Genomic DNA, 23,687 nt, shown 5'->3' on the forward strand with positions numbered 1-23,687 from the left:
CCAAGCTGGACTACCTAAGGAACCCTCTTCCTCTGATTCTTCCCCAGGTAAGAGCTGAATGGATGATAATCATAGCTGTTACCACTTACTAAGCATTTACCATGTGCTAGACATCGAGCAGGTAATTTATCTTGTTAATACTTACAATAACCCCATTAAAAATTAAGGTTCGGTACTAGCATTCAGGAGGACTGTCAATTCAAACTCAAGTCTGTCTGACTCCTATATGCCTCATGATGGCTACTTAATAACCTGGGGGTTAAGAAATAAATTAGTCTTGAAATGAAAAGGACTTTCAGTGTTATAAGGGAGTGGGTGTTTTAAATTGGTTCAAATATTTCTGGAGAACAATCTGGCAATAGGTAAGAAACATAAAAACTATTTCTATCTTTTGACCTAAAACTTCCACTTCTGAGAAATAATTCTAAAAGAAAAAAGGGGCCTATGCAGAAATGCTCCCAGTAGCGCTCCTTATAATGGCAAGTGCTGGAAATGGCTCGGAAGTCAGAACTTGGGGAAGGGCTGAGCATCAGAAGAATACATCTTTATGTGGCCATTATTCAAAAGGACAACCCCATCATTCTGGTGAAGTTGAGAACAAAATATTCCAGATCACATATGGCAAGGTCAAAATAGCCACAAACATAACTTTGATTAATAATTTTTAAAACGTATACAGTTCTATCACCTAGTGTTGAGGAAGAAAAATATTCGGGTGTGGTGTTAGTTGAGTTATTCTCTTCTTTCTTAAGTTTGAAAGATTGAATTATCTTTTTTTCTTAGTTGAAAAGTTTCTCCCAGCCCACAACAAGGCTGAATGGGTGCTGGGGTCTGGGGGGGTGGGGGAGAGGGTGTTGACATTTTCCTGCATTTAAGTAGCTAAAGCCCCACTTGACTTTAACAATTCACTCTTTCCACATGCACTTCTCTAATAGCTCACCAGCATAAGGGCTAGATGACACAGATGGAATTTGATCATTTTTAGGGACAACTAGTAGTCTTTAATCCTGGCTGGAGACAACATATACCCCACGCGCAATAGAAATAAACAGGAGAACCCTTGGGAAGAGCTTGTGGCCACTGCCATACTCGTTCCACACTATAGATGCCACCAGGGGGAGCTCGTGGGTTAAATAAATAGATCTGTGGTGTTTTATTACCAGAAGAGAGAGGAACCCTTTTCTATACCTTTTTATAACAGAAGAGAAGGCTGAGAGTCTGTGAATATAAGTGCCTTGCCCAAGGTCTTACTATTAGGGAGTATCAAGGTCATTGTCCAATTCTGGTCTCTGAACTCAACATTTTGTTTTCTATGATGCCAAACTGATAGCTTAGGTCCCTTCCCCAGATCTGACCCCACAGATTTAAACTGGACCTAACACTTTTCAGGGGAGGAAAGCAGTCTCTGTTCATCATGCAAGAGGTGAATCAGCATTGTTCTGTCTCTCAAATCACAGAAATTCATCTAGGATTGGTCCCTGGAACAGGAGATGAGAATCAGAGCTTAGGAAAGAAGCTCTGATGAGTGCAATAAGTTGGTTTTGAGCTCTTGAATCTTCTTCTTCAGGTATCTTGTAATTCATCTTGATATTAATTAGGAAAACATTTCTTAGATTAGTGAGGCTTTCCAAAGGACAGCCTCACTCTCACATACATCCATTACAGAATTTCAGAGCTGGAAAGACTTAAAGGTCATTTCCTTCAGCCTTCAACCTAGCAGATGGAAGTGCCCAGTGAGGAATACCTCAGTGCTAGGACATTTACTACATCCTCAGAAGGCCCATTTTACCTTTTTCAAATATCTCTAAGCATTAGACAATCCTTTCCTTCATCAGGCCTACACTGGCTTCTGAAAACTTAAGTCACTATTCCTAGGTCTGTTTTCTGGGACCGAGAGGCACAAGTTTCATGTCACTTCCACGTAACAGGTCTTCAGAGGTCTGAAGTCCTTTAAGTCCCCTGCCTCCCCTCTTCTCAGCTCAACTCCCCTAGACCAACAATCAGAGACTCATTTCCTATGAAAAGTAGAACAGCTAAAAATCACCCGTGACAGGTGCTTTTTAAATCAATCATCTCATTGAACTGTAACATCAGCGCTGTGGATTGCTACTTCCTTTTTTAGTTAAATTATTTATTTACTCATTTATTCATTAACGTGGGGGATTTTCCTTAGCTACTTCCTTTTTACAGATGGGTAAACAGGCCCAGGGGGTCAGGTGATTTTCCCAGTTCACACAGCTTCCAAGGAGCAGATGAGGGAGTCAAACACAGGTCTGCCTGCTACTGAAGTTCATGCTCAGAACCATACCTCCCATCATCACCACTCACATAAGTATAAATTTATTTGGAGCTGGCCTCTTGGCTCTAAGAGAAGAAGCACAGCATGGAAAAGAGACGGAATTTCAGGAATCACCAGCAGATGCTCAGATCACAAAGATGTCTGTGACCCCAGGGTATACATGGGACACACACATGCAAACACAACCACGTGCACAGCCCAGTCACACTGTCCACTTGCTTTGTGGCTTATCCTGCTCACCTTGACAGAAAAGATATTTGCAGTGTGTCCTGTGTGCATGGAAAGCAGCTTCTTGTGGTGCAGCGGGTCCCACACAATCGTGTGCTGGTCATCAGAACCAGAGGCCAGCAAGCTGCAAGTAGAGAGAAAGAACAGTTCTGACCTCTCCTCAAGTTCCTGCCCCCACTTCCTCTATCCCATGTTTCCCAGTTGATAAGGACTTAGGCTACACAGAACTTGAAGAACAGTAGATGTCACAGAATATAAGGTTATCTTGTAAACAGTGATTGATTCTCTTCTATTTTGTCCTGAGAATTTCTCATCATTCCTTAAATACAATAGCTTATCAAAAAAACAGGGTTTGGAAGGTCATTCAACTTTCCATCTATCTGTAATTCATTGTTTAACTGTGTATTGATAATGATGAACTAAACTTAAGTACATAGCACAGAGCAGCAGTCTCCACTCTTGGGTCCACTCTTTTCCTTAGATCTACAAAGAGGAAGGAAAGTCCCTTTCTCCCAACCTCCCCATACCATTCTCCAGCACCCCCTAGGTGTCAGAGCTCATACTTACTCTCCTTTCTCATTCCACTCCAGACAGTTGACACATCCTGAGTGACCCTGGGGGAGCAAATGGAGAGGGACAAGAAGAGAGTCAATTAGAGGTTCTCCTGGATCACTCAACATCAAGAAGTGGAAGTGAACAGGTAAAACAGCCTTTCTGTCATCAGTGTTTTCCAGGCGTATGTGAGTGACCAGGATTGAATTAAACTGCCTGGCATTTTACAATATATAAAGTACCTTCATGTTCATGATCTCACTTGATACTGAACCCCTCTGAGCCATAAAGGGCAGATTTCATTGATCCTATTTTGCAGAAAAGTAAACTGAAGTTCAGATAGTAGTAGTAGAAGTTATATCCAAACCAATTTCTGCTCCTACCACTAGAGGGGACATGTCAACAGTCCCTTCAAGGGACACCCCCTGGGCCACAGAAAACCTGGCAGAGGGCATCTGACTGAAAGGCAGCCGACTAGCTAGAAGGCTGACCTTCCATTCATTGGGCACATATTTAATTCATCGAGCACTTACTGCATGCCAGGTACTGTTCAGATGCTGGGGCAGAGCAGTATACAAAATAAATCTCGTATTTAGATCTTCTGCAGCTTACTTCCAAGTAGGTGGAGCCTGGTATAGTGAGGTAAATTAAGCTTGGGGATTTGAACTGAGAGACATGGAGAAGTGAGGCAGTTAATGACAGATGCTGAAGTTGAAAGCATGTGCGGAGAGAAGTCATGGCAAAGCTAGAAATAAGAGGAAACAGAATCCATGGAAAGCAGAAGGTATGAAGTGGCAGAAACTAGTCTTACATGGGAGAAGGAGAGAACAAGTCACTTCCATTCCTACACTCTGTTCTTTCTTTCCTTCACCCTCCCTCATTCCTAATGGCACCTTGATTTTCATTTCATTATCTGCCCAGCCCAAATCAGACCATGTGTAAGTTCACTGTCCTTTCCACAGTGATAGGTTCAGGAACTTAGATCTAAGCCAAATTGGACACGGCATTCACTTGGACACAGGTATTGGCTCAGAAATGAGCCTGTGACCCCAATCGGATGCAAGGGGACCAGTTGCTGGGAGTGTGTGGAAAAGGAGTTTTCTCATTTTCAGGAGAGAGTCTATGAAAGGGATGCCTTTCTTCCTCTGGATGCTGGGTGTCCTAATGTGACTCCGGGACTTGGGACCACGAGGGTAGCCAGCCTGAGAGTGAAATAAACAGAGAGAGGAAAGCCCAGCCAAGGGAATCACAGAAAAATGGAGCCAAAGTGACCAGAGTAACCAACCCTGATGCCTACCCTACTCCTGGGCTTCCAGTCATTATTGTTTAAGGTCACTTGAGTTGGGCTGTTACCTGTGGCCCAGAGCATCCTGATTAACTCATTCTTCAGGTCGCAGTTTATGAGCACTTCCCTCAAGATGCCTTTCCCACCCTGTAAATCTGGGAAGGAGGCACATCCTTCCTGTGGGCTCCTACTGCCACACTGTATTATGGCTCTGTGTTGACATGGCTATTTTGCTTCACCACACTGAGCTGCAGGGAAGTGGCCTCTGTGTACTGTGTTCACTATATCCTCTAGGCCAGGTACAGTGCCTGGCACATATCTGCTGCATAGTGAACAAGTGAGTCCAGGGGGACTAGTGGGAAGAATCAAGAGACATGAACAAATCTAATTCCCTGACTCTCTAGGCAGAAGGGGCTTTTCCTCTGCCTTCTCCTTCCTTCTTACCCATTGTCCCAAAAAGATTCTCATTTGAGTTGATCCTCATTTCTTTCTGGGTTCTGCACTTAAATACATTATTGACACATTCATTCTGTTCAAACTCGCCAGACCACTTACTGACCTGAGGCTTCTCACTTTCCCACAGCACTTGGTGGACACCCCACACATGACTCTGTTCACTCTTTCTGGATCAGAATCATTTCTGGCCTCACCCCTCTCATTTTCCTACCAGGCTTTAAATTACTTGTGCCCAGGGCTCAGTCTTCAGTTTGCAACTTCCCAGAGTACCGAGGGCCTTGAACGAGTGCCACTTACTGAAGGTTTACAAAGAGCGAGGCACAGTACCTTGCACTTGGGGTAGGGAGAACAACGGCCTCCCTACAAACGTCCATGTCCTGATCCTCTGGAACCCATGAATATGTTATGGTAGGTGGCAAAAGGGACTTTGCAGATATGATTAAGGTTAAAATCCTCGAGGTGGGAAATTAGCCTAGATTATCCAGGTGAGCCCAATATAATCACACGAGTCCTTAAAATCAGTGAACGTTGGGACTTCCCTGGCATCCCAGTGGTTAAGACTTCGCCTTCCAATGCAGGGGGTGCAGGTTCGATCCTCGGTCAGGGAGCTAAGATCCACATACCTCGGGGCCAAAAAACCAAAACATAAAACAGAAGCAATATTGTAACAAATTCAATAAAGACTTTAAAAATGGTCCACATCAAAAAAAAAAAAAAAATCAGTGAACCTCTCCTGGCTGCAGAGAGTAGAGAGATGTAGGTGTGAAAGGGACTTGACCTGCTATTGCCGGTTCTGAAGATGGAAGAAGGGGGTCACGAGCGAAGAAATACAGCAATCTCTAGAAAGCGGGAATTGCAAGAAAACGGATTCTACTCTATAGCCTCCAGAAGGAGAATAGCCCTGTCAAGGGTTTAGCCTGGTGAGACCCACGGCAGACTTCCAACCTACAGAACTGTAAGATAATAAATTTGTGTTGTTTTAAGCCACTAAGTTTGTGGTAATTTGTTGTGGTAGCAATAGAAAACTAATACAGCATTCTACATCCATTATCTTAAGAAACAGGTATCGATTCACAGAAAGATAGACAAGATCAAAAGGCAGAGGGCTATGTACCAGATGAAGGAACAAGATAAAACCCCAGAAAAACAACTAAATGAAGTGGAGATAGGCAACCTTCCAGAAAAAGAATTCAGAATAATGATAGTGAAGATGATCCAGGACCTCGGAAAAAGAATGGAGGCAAAGATCGAGAAGATGCAAGAAATGTTCAACAAAGATCCAGAAGAATTAAAGAACAAACAAACAGAGATGAACAATACAATAATTGAAATGAAAAACACACTAGAAGGAATCAATACCAGAATAACTGAGGCAGAAGAACAGATAAGTGACCTGGAAGACAGAATGGTGGAATTCACTGCTGTGGAACAGAATAAAGAAAAAAGAATGAAAAGAAATGAAGACAGCCTAAGAAACCTCTGGGACAACATTAAATGCAACAACATTCGCATTATAGGGGTCTCAGAGGGAGAAGACAGAGAGAAAGGACCATAGAAAATATTGGAAGAGATTATAATCGAAAACTTCCCTAACATAGGAAAGGAAATAGCCACGCAAGTCCAGGAAGCGCAGAGTCCCAGGCAGGATAAACCCAAGGAGACACATAGTAATCAAATTGGCAAAAATTAAAGACAAAGAAAAATTATTGAAAGCAGCAAGGGAAAAAACGACTCCCCTAGGAGTTCCCAAGGGAACTCCCATAAGGTTAACAGCTGATTTCTCAGCAGAAACTCTACAAGCCAGAAGGGAGTGGCATGATATACTTAAAGTGATGAAAGGGAAGAACCTACAACCAAGATTACTCTACCCAGCAAGGATCTCATTCAGATTCGATGGAGAAATCAAATGCTTTACAGACAAGCAAAAGTTAAGAGAATTCAGCACCACCAAACCAGCTCTACAACAAATGCTAAAGGAACTTCTCTAAGTGGGAAACATGAGAGAAGAAAAGGACCTACAAAAACAAACCCAAAACAATTAAGAAAATGATAATAGGAACATACATATTGATAATTACCTTAAACATGAATGGATTAAATGCTCCAACCAAAAGATACAGGCTTGCTGAATGGATACAAAAACAAGACCCATATATGTGCTGTCTACAAGAGACCCACTTCAGACCTAGGCACACATACAGACTGAAAGTGAGGGGATGGAAAAAGATAGTCCATGCAAATGGAAATCAAAAGAAAGCTGGAGTAGCAATACTCATATCAGATAAAATAGACTTTAAAATAAAGAATGTTACAAGAGACAAGGAAGAACAGTACACAATGATCAAGGGATCAATCCAAGAAGAAGATATAATAATTATAAATATATATGCACCCAACATAGGAGCACCTCAATACATAAGGTAACTGCTAATAGCTATAAAAGAGGAAATTGGGGCTTCCCTGGTGGCTCAGTGGTTGAGAGTCCGCCTGCCGATGTGGGAGATGCGGGTTCGTGCCCCAGTGCCCCAGTCTGGATCCCACATGCCGCGGAGCGGCTGTGCCCGTGAGCCATGGTCGCTGGGCCTGCACGTCTGGAGCCTGTGCTCCGCAATGGGAGAGGCCACAGCAGTGAGAGTCCCGCATACCGCAAAAAAAAAAAAAGAGGAAATCGACAGTAACACAATAATAGTGGGGGACTTTAACATCTCACTTACACCAATGGACAGATCATCCAGACAGAAAATTAATAAGGAAACGCAAGCTTTAAATGACACAATAGACCAGATAGATTTACTTGATATTTATAGAACATTCCATCCAAAAACAGATTACACTTTCTTCTCAAGTGCGCACGGAACATTCTCCAGGAGAGATCACATCTTGAGTCACAAATCAAGCCTCAGTAAATTTAAGAAAATTGAAATCATATCAAGCATCTTTTCTGACCACAATGCTATGAGATTAGAAATCAATTTCAGGGAAAAAAAATGTAAAAACACAAACACATGGAGGCTAAACAATATATTACTAAATAACCAAGAGATCACTGAAGAAATCAAAGAGGAAATCAGAAAATACCTGGAGACAAATGACAATGAAAACAGGACAATCCAAAACCTATGGGATATGGCAAAAGCAGTTCTAAGAGGGAAGTTTATAGCTATACAAGCCTACCTCAAGAAACAAGAAAAATCTCAAATAAACAATCTAACCTTACACCTAAAGGAACTAGAGAAAGAAGAACAAACAAAACCCGAAGTTAGCAGAAGGAAAGAAATTATCAAGATCAGAGCAGAAATAAATGAACTAGAAAGAATAGCAAAGATCAATAAAACTAAGAGCTGGTTCGTTGAGAAGATAAGCAAAATTGATAAACCATTAGCCAGACTCATCAAGAAAAAGAGGGAGAGGACTCAAATCAATAAAATCAGAAATGAAAAAGGAGAAGTTACAACAGACACCACAGAAATACAAAGCATCCTAAGAGACTACTACAGGCAACTCTATGCCAATAAAATGGACAACCTGGAAGAAATGGACAAATTCTTAGAAAGGTATAACCTTCCAAGACTGAACCAGGAAGAAACAGAAAATATGAACAGACCAATCACAAGTAATGAAATTGCAACTGTCATTAAAAATCTTCCAACAAACAAAAGTCCAGGACCAGATGGCTTCACAGGTGAATTCTATCAAACATTTAGAGAAGAGCTAACACCCATCCCTCTCAAGCTCTTCCAAAAAATTGCAGAGGAAGGAACACTCCCAAACTCATTCTATGAGGCCACCATCACCCCGATACCAAAACCAGACAAAGATACTACAAAAAAAGAAAATTACAGACCAATATCACTCATGAATATAGATGCAAAAATCCTCAACAAAATACTAGCAAACAGAATCCAACAACACATTAAAAGGATCATACACCATGATCAGGTGGGATTTATCCCAGGGACGCAAGGATTCTTCAATATATGCAAATCAATCAATGTGATACACCATATTAACAAACTGAAGAATAAAAACCACATGATCATCTCAATAGATACAGAAAAAACTTTTGACAAAATTCAACACCCATTTATAATAAAAACTCTCCAGAAAGTGGGCATAGAGGGAACCTATCTCAACATAATAAAGGCCATATACGACAAACCCACAGCAAACATTATTCTCAATGGTGAAAAACTGAAAGCATTTCCTCTAAGATCAGGAACAAGACAAGGGTGTCCACTCTCACCACTATTATTCAACATAGTTTTGGAAGTCCTAGCCATGGCAATCAGAGAAGAAAAAGAAATAAAAGGAATACAAATTGGAAAAGAAGAAGTAAAACTGTCACTGTTTGCAGATGACATGATACTATACATAGAGAATCCTCAAGATGTCACCAGAAAACTACTAGAGCTAATCAATGAATTTTGTAAAGTTGCAGGATACAAAATTAATGCACAGAAATCTCTTGCATTCCTATATACTAATGATGAAAAATCTGAAAGAGAAATTAAGGAAACACTCCCATTTACCACTGCAACAAAAAGAATAAAATACCTAGGAATAAACCTACCTAAGGAGACAAAAGACCTGTATGCAGAAAACTATAACACTGATGAAAGAAATTAAAGATGATACCAACAGATGGAGAGATATACCATGTTCTTGGATGGGAAGAATCAATATTGTGAAAATGACTATACTAACCAAAGCAATCTACAGATTCAATGCAATCCCTATCAAATTATTAATGGCATTTTTCACAGAACTAGAACAAAAAATCTTAAAATTTGTATGGAGACACAAAAGACTCCAAATAGCCAAAGCAGTCTAGAGGGAAAAAAACAGAGCTGGAGGAATCAGACTCCCTGACTTCAGACTATACTACAAAGCTACAATAATCAAGACAATATGGTACTGACACAAAACCAGAAATATAGATCAATGGAACAAGATAGAAAGCCCAGAGATAAACCCACGCACCTATGGTCAACTAATCTATGACAAAGGAGGCAAGGACATACAATGGAGAAAAGACAGTCTCTTCAATAAATGGCACTGGGAAAACTGGACAGCTACATGTAAAAGAATGAAATTAGAACACTCCCTAACACCATACTCAAAAATAAACTTAAAATGGATTAGAGACCTAAATGTAAGACTGGACACTATAAAACTCTTAGAGGAAAACTTAGGAAGAACACTCTTTGACATAAATCACAGCAAGATCTTTTTTGATCCACCTCCTAGAATAATGGAAATAAAAACAAAAATAAACAATGGGACCTAATGAAACTTAAGAGCTTTTGCACAGCAAAGGAAAACATAAACGAGACGAAAAGAGAACCCTCAAAATGGGAGAAAATATTTGCAAATGAATCAACAGACAAAGGATTAATCTCCAAAATATGTAAACAGCTCATGCAGCTCAATATTAAAACCTAAATAGATATTTCTCCAAAGAAGACATACAGGTGGACAAGAAGCACATGAAAAGCTGCTCAACATCACTAATTATTAGAGAAATGCAAATCGGAACTACAATGAGGTATCACCTCACACCAGTTAGGATGGGCATCATCAGAAAATGTACAAACAACAAATGCTGGAGAGGGTGTGGAGAAAAGGGAACCCTCTCGCACTGTTGGTGGGAATGTAAATTAATACAGCCACTATGGAGAACAGTTTGGAGGTTCCTTAAAAAACTAAAAATAGAATTACATATGACCCAGAAATCCCACTACTGGGCATATACCCAGAGAAAACCATAATTCAAAAAGACACATGCACCCCAATGTTCATTGCAGCACTATTTACAATAGCCAGGTCATGGAAGCAACCTAAATGCCCATCGACAGACAAATGGATAAAGAAGATGTGGTACATATATACAATGGAATATTACCCGGCCATAAAAAGGAACGAAATTGGGTCATTTGTAGAGACATGGATGGATCTAGAGACTGTCATACAGAGTGAAGTAAGTCAGAGGAGAAAAACGAATATCATATATTAACACATATATGTGGAACCTAGAAAAATGGTACAGATGAACTGGTTTGCAGGGCAGAAATAGACACACAGATGTAGAGAACAAATGTATGGCCACCAACAGGAGAAAATGGCGGGGAGGTGGAGTGATGAATTGGGAGAACAAACATATGGACACCAAGGGGGGAAAGCGGCAGGGGGTGGTGGTGGTGGTGTGCTGAATTGGGCGATTGGTTGACATGTATACACTAATGTGTATAAAATGGATGACTAATAAGGACCTGCTGTATAAAAAAATAAAATTAAATTAAAAAATTAACTAACTTCTAACTTGAATGATCATCTATATTCTAGAAATACAATGTGAATGTCAAAAAAAAAGAAACAGGTATCATTACTCATTTCATGGATAAGAAAAACAACGCTCAGAGAGGTTAGGTAATCTGCTGCGATACTGTGATTTATATATATATTTATACTTAAGAAAGATATATTTAGTCTTCATTCTTACTTCTGGCACAGAGTTCCTAAAACCCTTGGAATTTCCTAAGTAATAAGAGTGATAAAGGTTTCGTGATATTCATAACAAACCTCTTTCAACTAACACCTGAGGTTTATGTTAATGAAGTGATTTTTGGAAAGCACCTAAGGATGGAGAACCAAACATATGATTGGAGGGCGGGAACTTTCAGTCCCACCTCCCTGACTTCCAGGGAGGGGAGAGGGACTGGAGGTTGAACTGATCACCAATGGTCAATGATTTAATCAACCATGCCAATGTGAAGAAAAAGCAAAAAGGACAGGGTTCAGAGAGTTTCTGTGTTGGTACACATGTGAAGATTTGGGGAGAGCGGCATATACCTTGCCCTATGCAGCTCTTTTATCTGGCTGTTCCTCAATTATATCCTTTTATAATAAATCGGTAATCTAGTAAGTAAAATGTTTCTGAGTTCTGTGAGTCACTTTAGCAAATTAATTGAACCAAAGGAGAAGGTGTTTGGAACCTCTAATCTATAGCCAGTTGGTCCAAAGCACAGGTGACAACCTGGATTTGCCACTGCCGTCTGAAGTAGGTGTTGGGGGTAGGGAACAGCAGGGCAGTCTTGTAGGACTGAACCCTTAACCTGTGGGATCTGATGCTATCTCCAGGTAGATCCTGTCAGAATTGAGTTACATCGTAGGGAACCCAGCTGGTAGCAGCGAGTTGCTTGGTGGTGTAAACAAACAAACAAACACCCCCCCCCCACATGTTAGACATGGCTAATGTGGCACAGCTAGTAGTGGTATCAGGAAGCATTTTAACTCAAGAGCTCAGGCTCTTAAGCACTGTCTGAGATGTATTAATGCTTCCAGAATTACTGTATTTGTCCTCAAATCAGTAGCCCATCCAAAGTATAGAAGACAGGCCACAGTAGACAAATATGATATTTATGATTCATTTTTACATAGTAAAAAAATAGCTCAGAGGCAGGTAAGTTGGAGAAAGTGTAGAGAGAAAGCCCAAACCAGATTCTACATAAATACAAAGTAACTATTGACAAAAAACATTAATAAAGGGCTCCATAAGTTAGAATGTATGTTTGGGAAGCTAATTTACAAGGCACAGCCTGTTTAAGAGGACTTGTTCTGGACTTGATAAATAAGGCTGGCTTAGATTAGGTACACGATCTATAATTACGTTGACAAATACAATGGAAGAAAATATGCCTATGACATATCAGAATTAAACACTGGGTAAAAAGGGGAGAAAACCTCAAACTTTAAAGGAACAGAGAGGAGGGACTGTTTACAGATGGCTCCTAAAGAGGAATAGACCTCTGTGTGCCTCCCTGGAACCCAGGAAATGTTTCTACTTAGGGTGAGCCTTCCACACCAGGGATCTGGAGAAAACAGAAAGTGCACAGAGAAAGTACCTGGAATAAAAGCTACAAATCTCACTTAAGTTAAAAATTACAACCCCTTACTTCCTACTTAACTTTATTAAATATTGATTATAATTACTCTTTATTATAAGTTCCTATACATTTCTAGGTAGCATGGTATACAGGAGGAAAAGGAGGCAGGGAGAAGCGTTTTACCACTGACACTGCTTAGAATTGTAGGTGCATAATGATAAAAAGCAAATGGACTTTTAGGTGGTTTTCTTACTGCTTTTAAATTCCTTACAGACCATGCACCCCCTTACAAGCCTGCACTACTGCCCCCAATTTGGCATGCCACTGCTAGGTAGAATACTAGCTATTAATATACCTGATCTCATTATCACTCCCTTTTTACAGGTGAGACCAAGTCTCAGAGATATTAAATAACTTAGCCAGGGTCACACAAATTGTAAACACCAGAGCCCGGATAGGAACGCAGGTCCATATGACTCCAAAGTATTTCTCTGGCTGTGCTGGATTCCCTCAAATGTCACCCTTATTCCCACCTGTATTAAAAAGAGATCTCACTGCTGCCATCACTTTAGAGAACTGTTTGTCAGTCTGATATAAAGTTAAGCTTATATCCACTCTATGACCCAGCAATTCCATTCCTTAGGTATTCACTTAAGGGAAATGAAAACATTTGTCCATCTAAAGACTGGTATAAGAATATCCATAGATGCTGTAATTTTTAAAGCCCCACACTGGAAATAACCCAAATGATCATCAACAGGAGAATGAATACACGAAAGTAGTGTACTCCTACAGTGTAATCCTACTCAGAAATAAAAAGGAACTACCCATAGATACATGCAGCCACATGGATGAAACTCAAAAAACGTCATGATAAGCAAAAGAAGCCAAACACAAAAATATGTATACTATATAATTCCATTTACAGAAAGTATATGAACAGGCAAAACTAATCTATGGAGACAGAAGCCAAAATGTGGTTGCTCTGAGGTAGGAGTGTTGACTAGAAAGGGCACCATGGGAACTTCCAGGGTGATGGAAGTATTCTCTATCTTGTCGTGGGTGGTAGTTACTCAAGTGCCAAAACTCATCTAACTCAACACTTGAGACCTACGCACTTTATTTTTATGTAAATCATACCTCAATAAAGAGAGGGAAGAAACAAGGTAGTAATAATAATAGTGATAGTGGTAGCTGATAATATAATAAGCGCTATCTCACCATCTACCAGGAACAATACTGTGCCCTTCATTTATGCTCTGAGTTAAACTTTACAACTACCTTGTGATGGAAACACCACTACTATTCTCATTTTTCAGATGAGGAAAAGGTTAATACCCCATACTGTATAAACAGTATAGTAAGAATGTGAATTCATGTCTGACAGATTCCAGAACTTGGCTCTTAACCATGGTGTCATATTGCCTTTTTAATTAATTAATTTTAAAATATTATTTTACAATCTACTTTAAAAATTTTTTTATTTATTTATTTTTATTTTTGGCTGCATTGTTGGGTCTTCATTGCTGCGCGGGCTTTCTCTGGTTGTGGCGAGCAGGGGCTATTCTTCTTTGCAGTGCGTGGGCTTCTCATTGTGGTGGCTTCTATTTTGCAGAGCATGGGCTCTAGGCGTGCAGGCTTCAGTAGTTGTGGCACATGGGCTCTAGAGCACAGGCTAAGTAGTTGTGGCACATGTGGGATCTTCCTGGACCAGGGCTCGAACCCGTGTTCCCTGCATTGGCAGGCAGATCCTTAACCACTGTGCCACCAGGGAAGCTCCATTTTGGCTTTTTAAATTTCGGGGTATTTCCCTCAAAACTTAAACGCCTGCTATGTGTCTGCCAGTACTGTACTGGATCAGAGAGATATAACTGAGTCAGAGAGACACATCTCCTGTCCTCTGGAGGAGCTGATGAGGTTTTGTTTTCTCCTCCTCTTCTCCAAACTTATAACATTAGCCTTTCCCCATGTTATTATGATCTCATAAGCATCACTTCAAATGGTTATAGAATATTCCTCCAAAGTTTAAACTATATTCATCTCTACCTTAGTATTGTACACTTAGATCAGTTCCAATTTTGGTGAGTTGATGTATTTTAATTAATTAATTAATTTATTTATTGACTGTGCCATGCAGTATGTGGGATCTTAGTTTCTTGACCAGAGATCAAACCCGTGCCCCTTGCATTGGAAGTGCAGATTCTTAACCACTGGACTGCCAGGGAAGTCCTGAGTTAAAATTCCAGTGGGGGCTTCCCTGGTGGCGCAGTGGTTGAGAGTCCGCCTGCCGATGCAGGGGACACGGGTTTGTGCCCCGGTCCGGGAAGATCCCACATGCCGCGGAGCAGCTGGGCCCATGAGCCGTGGCCACTGAGCCTGCGCGTCCGGAGCCTGTGCTCCGCAACGGGAGAGGCCACAACAGTGAGAGGCCCGCGTACCACAAAAAAAAAAAAAAAAAAGTCCAGTGGGAAAAGACCATTTACAGGTGACTGGGCAACCCAGACTAGGCACAAAGTCATGATTTTTTGCATTTGACTGGAAATATATACAATCTGTGTTGTAACGTTTGGTATAGCCAATGCTACTCAGGAGCTCTGCTGTGCAGTCACGGTGTGGAGAAGTATATTAAAATAAGAAACATTATTAATTAATACAATTTAGGAGACAACAATCTATCAAAATGTAGGACCTACAGGGAAAAAAAATAATAAAGGTCATTCTTGATAGGGGAAAAAGTTGGGACACACTGCATTAAGGGAATAAGAAAAGAGAAGCAAAGAGCTAGGAAGTCTGCCAACCAATGTGTATCCTGGCATAACCCAAAGGACTGGAGATCCTTTTGTCCAGATTTATTCTTTTACAAGAGGAAGCTGGGTCACACATATGAGGCATATGAGGCAGAATTGTAACAGCAATTCTTTTACAAGAGGAAGCTGGGTCACACATATGAGGCAGAATTGTAAAGTGAAAGAACGGCCTGGGTTCAGCTCTAGCTTGGCCTCTTTCTAGGTGTATGGGCAGTCACTTAAGATGCCCAGAGCCTCAGATATTTCACTGGGAAATGGAGATGATGATAATGTCATCCCGACAAGATCACTGTGGAGATCAAATGATGTAATATATGCAAGGTGCCTATAGCACACTTTGGTAAATGCTGGCTCCCATTCGTGGAACTCATCTTCAGGTATCTTCTCTTGCCAACCTCTGTGTGTTCTTCCAGATCCGACTCTCAAAGACCCCTCCACATGGCCAGAATACTCACAAAAGGTATACATCTTGAACAACTGGACTCCTTCCTATTTACTAACTTTTTCTAAAGGGTTATTTCTGCAGCTATTAAATTGTTACCCTAAGCTCTGACCAAACGGACAACTCATTTATTCCACACCCATTAGGTATAAGGCACTGGGAGAAAAGGGAATAGACAGTAGAATAAACAAAGACAGGTCCATGTCTATGGTGACATGAGACTAAGGTCTACCATAAAAGAAGAAGGAGAGAGGTACCAAAAAAACCCAGAAGACAGGAGCATCAGGCTTTAAGAGCAAGATTAAACGATCTTTGAGGACATAGTCTAGCTTGGAGATAACTGTGGCCCAGTTTGCATGGATACATGTAAGGGCCCTCTCTTAACTGCAACCCAAACCACATACATGTTTAACATACCCACTGACTTCAGACCTAAACGTTTGTATAATGAAGTTCCACTGAAAAGATCAATGCCAAAGAGCATGAGAGTTAGAGATGTTCAGTGGACCCTCCACAGGAAATGCCAACTCGGAAAGAGAGGAAACAGATGGCCATGTGCTTCTCTATAACTCCTTGACAGTGTGAATATGAGTCTGAGCAAGGAAGATTTAGATGAAAATCCAGCAAACATTAATTAAGCATCTACTAAATGCCAGGGTAAGTGCTAAGCTGTTGCGTATATCAATTCATTTAAACTTCACAATACACGTGTTTATTAGCATGTGTTGAGATTACATAGTTGTAATATGACAGAATGGAGTGAGTCCTGAAGGCAAATAAAACTCGACAATTCTTCACTTGCTCTCCATTCACTTAATGATTTGATAGTTATCTTAAAGGCAGAATGATCACACTACCCAGACATCTCCATAACATCCTTTTGTTGCTTCTTTAACTTAGTTCAATGGTTTCTCAAATTTTAGTGTGCCTTAGAATTACTAAATGGAGCAATAAGAGTAACCAGAATAATTAAAACTTAGCTTACTATGTGTCAGGCCCTGTCCTAATTGCTTCACATAATTACCCTTCAAAATCCATTAAACTGTCCATAAAGGACAGTTAATGTGTTTTCATGTTCACAAGCTGTGTTTCCTTGAGCAAGTTCTTTAACCTCTCTGTGCTTCAGGTTTTATATCTCTAAAAAAGGAGATAATATACATAACCTCATAGGGTTGTTGTGGGAACCAATTCAATAGTCGTAAAGCACTGTGATAGCTGAGTAGCAAAACTGGAAATCAAATCCAAGTATGTTCTTTCCCTTGCACCATGATAATTCAAAACTTATAGTATAGCCTGATGTGAACTATGATTACTGGGGAAGGAAAAATCCTCCTAGAAGTCATGAAAAGGAATGATTTAAAATATATTTCAACTTCTGTATGTTCTAGCTAAAAATCTAAGTATAAATATAGTGGGGCAAGTCAACAACCATAACTCATGTCAGAAAGTTTTTCCTTATGCTGACCTATATCTGCGGTCTATCCCTGCAAATTCTCTTTATTCATTCAATCTTTTTATTTGATTGATTGATCTTATTTTTATTTTTTATGTGCTAGGCACTCTTATACATGCAAAGGCTACAGTGCTAAATAAGATAGAGAACTCTAGTGGTGGGGGAGAGAAAAAAAATAAGCACAGGAATCAATAAAATGAGTTCAGATAGTGATAAACGCTATGTAGAAAATAAAACATGGTGACAGGTTATACTTTAGATACAGTGGTCAGGGAAAGCCTCTCTGATATAGCTATGTTTGAGGAGAAATTTTAATGCTGAGAAGGAAAAGCATGCCAGGCACAGGAAAGAAAAAGTACAAAGGTAGGAACGGGCTTGGTATGCTGTAGATACAGAATGAAGGTCAGTGTGGCTAGAACATAGTGATAAAAGTGACAGAGTAAGGCAAGATAAGCTCAGGGAGGTGACTAGAGGCAATATTCTAAGGGTGTCATAAAGGCCATAGCAAGAAGCTTCATGAGGCCAGGAACTGTGTTGTCTTATTTTCTGCTATATTCATCTCCCAGAGTCTAGAACATTTCTGGCATATTGTAGGCACTCAATATACGCTTGAACATATGACTGAAATAATGAATGACTCCCAGGTTCTGCCCTCTGGTGCTTCAGAGCATAAGTTTACTCCATCATCTCAAGCAGAGGTTGGCACTTTTTCTGTAAAGTGCCAGACAGTAAATATTTTGGGTTTTGCAGGCCATATGGTCTCTGTTATAACTACTCAATTCTGCTGTTGAATTACTAAGGCAGCCATAGACAATACATAAATGAATGAGTGTGGCTGTGTTCCAATAAAATTTTTTTTATAAAAATAAGTGGCTATACATTCAACCCAATCCCTATGAAAATCCCATCTGCCTTCTCTGAAGAAATTCACAAGCTGAACATAAACCTCATATGTAAATACAAGGGACCCAAAATAGCCAAAACAATCTTGAAAAAGAAAACAGAGTTAGAAAACTCACTTCCCAATTTCAAAAATTACTACAAAGCTACAGTAATCAAAACAATGTGGTACTGACATAAAGGACAGAAATTTAGATCAATGGGATAGAGTAACGAGTTCACAAATAAACCCTTACATTTATGTAAGGTTAACTGATTTCCGACAAGAGTGCCAGGACAATTCAATGAAAGAAAGAATAGTCTTTTCAACAAATGGTGCTGTAATAACAATATGCACATGCAAAAGAATGAAGCTGGGCCTCTACATGACACCATATATAAAAATTAACCCAAAATGGATCAAAGATGTACACATAAGATCTAAAACTATAAAACTTTTAGAAGAAAACACAGGTGTAAATTTTTGTGACCTTGTATTAGGCAATGGTTTCTTAAATATGACACCAAAAGCATAAGTGACAAAAGAAAAAAAATAATTTGAACTTCATGAAAATTAAAAATTTGTGTGTCAAAAGCACTCTCAAGAAACTGAAAAAAACCCAGAGAATGAGAGAGAAAATTTCAAATCACGTATCTGATAAGTGTTTATTATCTAGAACATACAAAGAACTCTTATGACTCAATGATAAAATGATAAATAACAATTTAAAAATGGGCAAAGGATCTGAATACATTCCTCCAGAGAAGAAGATATACAAATGGCCAATAAGCACATGAAAAGAAGCTCAACATCATTAGTCATTAGGGAAATGCAAATCAAGACCACAATGAAATACCACATCACACCCACTAGGATGACTATAATAAAAAAAGACAGATAATAAGTATTGGTAAGGGTATGGAGAAACTGGAACCCTTGTACATTTCTGGTGGGAATGTAAAATGGTGGTGCCACTTTGAAAAACAGTTTGGCAGTTCCTCAAAAAATTAAACCTGGAGTTGCCATATGACACAGCAATTCCACTCTTAGGTATATAACTAAGAGAACTGACAACATATGTCCATACAAAATTTTTTACACAAATTCTTCATAGCAGCAGTATTCATAATAGCCAAAAAGTGGCAACAAGCAAAATGTCCACTAACTGATGAGTGGATAAACAAAATGTGGTATAGCTATAGAATGGAATGTTATTTGGCCATAAAAAGGAATGAAGTATGATTCATGCTACAACATAGATAAATCTTGAAATTATCATACTAAGTGAAGGAAGTCAGATACAAAAAGCTACATATTGTATGATTCCATTTATATGAAGTGACCAGAATAGGAAAATCCATAGAGACAGAAAATAGATTAGTGGTTGCCAGGGGTGGAGCCAGGGGTAGGGGATGGGGAGTAACTGCTAAAAGAGTTTCAATTTTGGGGTGATGAAAATGTCAGGAGTTAGGTAATGGTGATAGTTGTACAACTTCGTGAATATACTAAAACAAAACAAAAAACAAAAAAATGCTGAATTGTACACTTACATAAAATAAAAATGATCTTAAAAAACTAAGTCAACAAACAGGTGGCAAGTTGGATTTGGCCTGCAAGTCATAATTTGCTGACCCCTGATCTAAAGGATAGTTCTTGAAATCTCTCACAAAGTCAGATCTCTGCTCCATCTGTTTCTTACAGGCTATTTGATGAACTTGTTATCTAATTTACTTCTCTCAACTGATATTGTAATAAAACTCTGACAAGTCTTTGTTAGAATCAGGTTACACTATGAAACTGCCCTGGTCTACCATACTAATTATATTAAAAAAGAAAACCAATCTAGTTTGATATGACTTGTTTCTAGTGAATTTATGCTCAAATTATACAAGAAACAAAAAAGCCATCAAGCCAGTTGTGAAGGTGGGACATATAATGTTTTCAACTTGTTTAAGGACAATATTAAGAAAACTAATAAGGCAAGAGAATAAACCCACCAAGCCAAGAACCATTTGTTAAGCCCTTTAAAAAAGTAGACACATGGTTGAGGTGGAAAGAATGTGAACTCTAAAGCCAGACAGGCCTGAAATAAATCTTTTTTCTTTTCTTTTCTTTTCTTTTTTTTTGCAGTACGCGGGCTTCTCACTGTTGTGGCCTCTCCTGCTGTGGAGCACAGGCTCCGGACGCGTAGGCTCAGCGGCCATGGCTCACGGGCCCAGTCGCTCCGCGGCATGTGGGATCTTCCCGGACCGGGGCACGAACCCGTGTCCCCTGCATCGGCAGGCGGACTCTCAACCATTGCGCCACCAGGGAAGTCTCCCCTGAAATAAATCTTATTAATCTTATTTCTACCACTTATGTGACCTTGCAAGTGCTGTTTTACTCTCCTTATTTGTAAAGTGAGGTTACTTTCCTCTCCCTCTCTCTACCTCTCAGTGTTAATGCCTAACACTATGCCAAGAAATCCACAAGTGGAAGAAATAGAATGGATCAAAGTGAGATTAGAACTTTAAGGTGGACTTTGAAAACCATAGGGATGTTGAAAGCAAGTACCACCTGCCTCCGAAGTGAGGACTGCAGGCCACAAACTGAAATCCCAGGATATTTGGCTCCTGTCTGGTTATGACAATAAAACTCACTGAGACAAGATGAGCTAGAGCATATAACTAAAGGGGATGTGAAATGCTCAGCAAAGATGTCCAAGGAATACAGAGAAGTAGTTTGGTCTATATACCAGAACACCTTAGAATTACCCTAATCAACATTAAACTTAAATCCTCTAATCTCAACCTCCCTCAGGCCCTCTTACTCAGTTGCTGCCACTACAACACTTCTTTATATTTTCTTAATGAACATTTTTAACTCTCTATTTTGAAACAATTTCAAACATATAAAAAGGTACAAGAATAGTACAAAAACACCCATATATACCTTTCCCCTATTTCATTAACTGCTAACATTTCTTTCTCTCCCCCCTCCTCTTTCTTTCTCTCTCTCTCTCTCTCTACACACACACACACACACACTTTTTTCTTGAACCATTTGAGAATAAGTTACAGACCTCAAGACCCTTTACATACTTAAATTTCCGTGTCAGGAAATTTGACACTGACACAATTATTATTCAATATACAGTCTATATTCACATTTCACCAACTGTCCCAATATTATCCCTTTGATTTTGCTGATCTAGGATCCAATCCAGGATCGCACACTGCATTTAGCTGCCATTTTCTTTTTAGTCTCCTTTAATCTGGAACAGTTCCTCAGTCCTTTGTTTTTTACGACATTGACATTTCTCAAGAATATGTCAGCTGTTCTGGAGAAATGTCTCTCAGTTTGGATTTGTCTGATTATTTCCTCGTGATTAGTTTTAGATAATGCATTTTGACAGAAATACCACCTAGGTGATTTTTTGTCCTCCTCAGTGCACACTATCAGGTGTCACCTGATGTTAAGGTGGTATCTACCAGGTTTCTCCACTCTAATGTTACTATTTTCCCCTTTGCTATCTGTGAGGAAATAGTTCTACATTGTGCAAACATCCTGTCCACCATCAAGTTTTCACCCAATTGTTCAATCATTCATTGATTATTCTTGCCTGAATCAATTACTGGTATGATGTGGTGTGACAGTTATAAAATGGTGATTTTTTCCAACTTTATCATTTCTTCATTTAGTGGTCAGCAATCTACTAGAATGAAGTGCTTTTCTCTCTCCCCACCCCTTCTTTCTCTCCCTCTCTTTCTTACCAGTGCAAAATCAGGTATTTTTTAATTCAGTGGGTTTTAATTCATTATTGTCATTATTCATTCTGATGCTCAAATTGTCATGGGTTTGGCCAGTAGCATGCCTTTCAAGCTGGCTTCTGTGTCCTTATGATATGTTCCTGTCATTTTTCTTTCTTTACTTCCTGTTGATCTTCTGCCACAAGATGTTGTAGGCTCATCTCGTACACTCGCTGTCCCAGACCTGAATCAGTTATTCCTCCAAGGACCTCTGGTTCTTTCTAGTGGGGAATGGTATTTAGAAACCAGTAACTCATGGCTATTGAGGTATCATTGCTTCTGGACCCTTTCAGAAGACAGAGCTGGAAATAATATATAAATTTATATTAAAATATATGTATTTTTAAACCATGAATTCAGGAATCCCCTGGCGGTCCATTGGTTAGGACTTGGCGCTTTCACTGCTGGGGCCCATGTTCAATCCCTGGTCGGGGAACTAAGATCCCACAAGCCACATGGCACAGCCAAAACAAACAACCAACCATGAATTCACAGAGATACTGCTAATTCCAATCCAATACCTCAAAGTTCTTCTGTTGCCTATTCCATATTTGAATTTCCCTTCTCCCATAGTGAGAAGGGAACGTCATTGGTATATTATATCAATATTATAAATATATTTATTATATATTAACTGATAAATTTATCCCAACAACACTGATATATTTACTCATTTGCTCAATCCTACAATACACACAAAATACTGATAGTTACAGAATTGCTATAGGAATACCTCTACAAATGACAAATTTACTAACTAGAGTTCAATCAAGATTTCTTTAGCTTGTCTTTAAAATACATACAAAGAATATTTATAGTCAAAGTACTGTGTCGAAAATTACTTGAGTTAGTTGGCAGCCCTTTCCCCATCTCTGCTGACTTAATTTTACTTTTTGAATGTGTAAAACCTCAAAGTGGTTATAAAATGAAAAACTCTACAAAAAGGTCCAGAAGGGTTATTCCCTTTTCTTTACCTCTCCACTTTATGCCTTCTGTCCCCTAGAGGTGACCAACTTCACTAGTTTCTGCTTATCCATACTATGCTTGTGTTTGTAAAAATATGCAGGTACATATAAAAATTCTTACTCTCCCTCCTTTGTTACACCAAACTTGGCAAAATTATAGTAAAACAGCCCTTAAATATATGAAAAAGATATTCTATTTCACTCATAAGAGAAATGTAATTTAAAACTCTACTGAGATACCATTTTTCATCTTTTAGAATGGTAAAAAAAATTCAAAAGCTTAACCCCCTAGTCTGTCGGTGAGCTGTGGAGAAACAGGCACTCTCAGGCATTGCTACCAGGAAGGCAAAATGGTGCAACTCCCACGGAGGGAAATTTGGCAATATCTAACAAAACCACATATATACATTTACTCTTTGGCCAGCACTCCCACTTCTAGGTTTTTACGCTGAAGATATATCTCTAGCAATACTAAAATACATATGTACAAGGTTATTCATTATGACATTGTAATTACAAACTATTAGAAATAACTCTAAGAGCCCATACATGGGAAATTCACTGATTAATCTTGTTTTATTAACTCATGAGACTACTATGCAGCTGTGAAAAAGAACTCTGTGGAGAATTCCCTGGTGGTCCAGTGGTT

General features: G+C 39.4%; 1 protein-coding gene across 4 annotated transcripts in view; it reads right to left on the reverse strand.

Annotated features, from left to right (window-relative positions):
- WDTC1 (WD and tetratricopeptide repeats 1) overlaps positions 1-23,687 on the reverse strand; it is a 72,080-nt gene that overhangs the window by 17,309 nt on the left and 31,084 nt on the right. For all 4 annotated transcript variants that reach the window (XM_030873154.3, XM_030873116.3, XM_030873163.3 and 1 more), the window contains exons 4-5: positions 3,095-3,141; positions 2,540-2,651 (exon numbers count right to left, since the gene is read on the reverse strand). In XM_030873154.3, coding sequence (XP_030729014.1) covers positions 2,540-2,651; positions 3,095-3,141 — 159 coding nt within the window. The remainder of the gene's footprint in view (positions 1-2,539; positions 2,652-3,094; positions 3,142-23,687) is intronic.

The sequence above is a fragment of the Globicephala melas genome, chromosome 1 (assembly GCF_963455315.2).
Source record: "Globicephala melas chromosome 1, mGloMel1.2, whole genome shotgun sequence".
NCBI classification, from domain to species: domain Eukaryota; kingdom Metazoa; phylum Chordata; class Mammalia; order Artiodactyla; family Delphinidae; genus Globicephala; species Globicephala melas.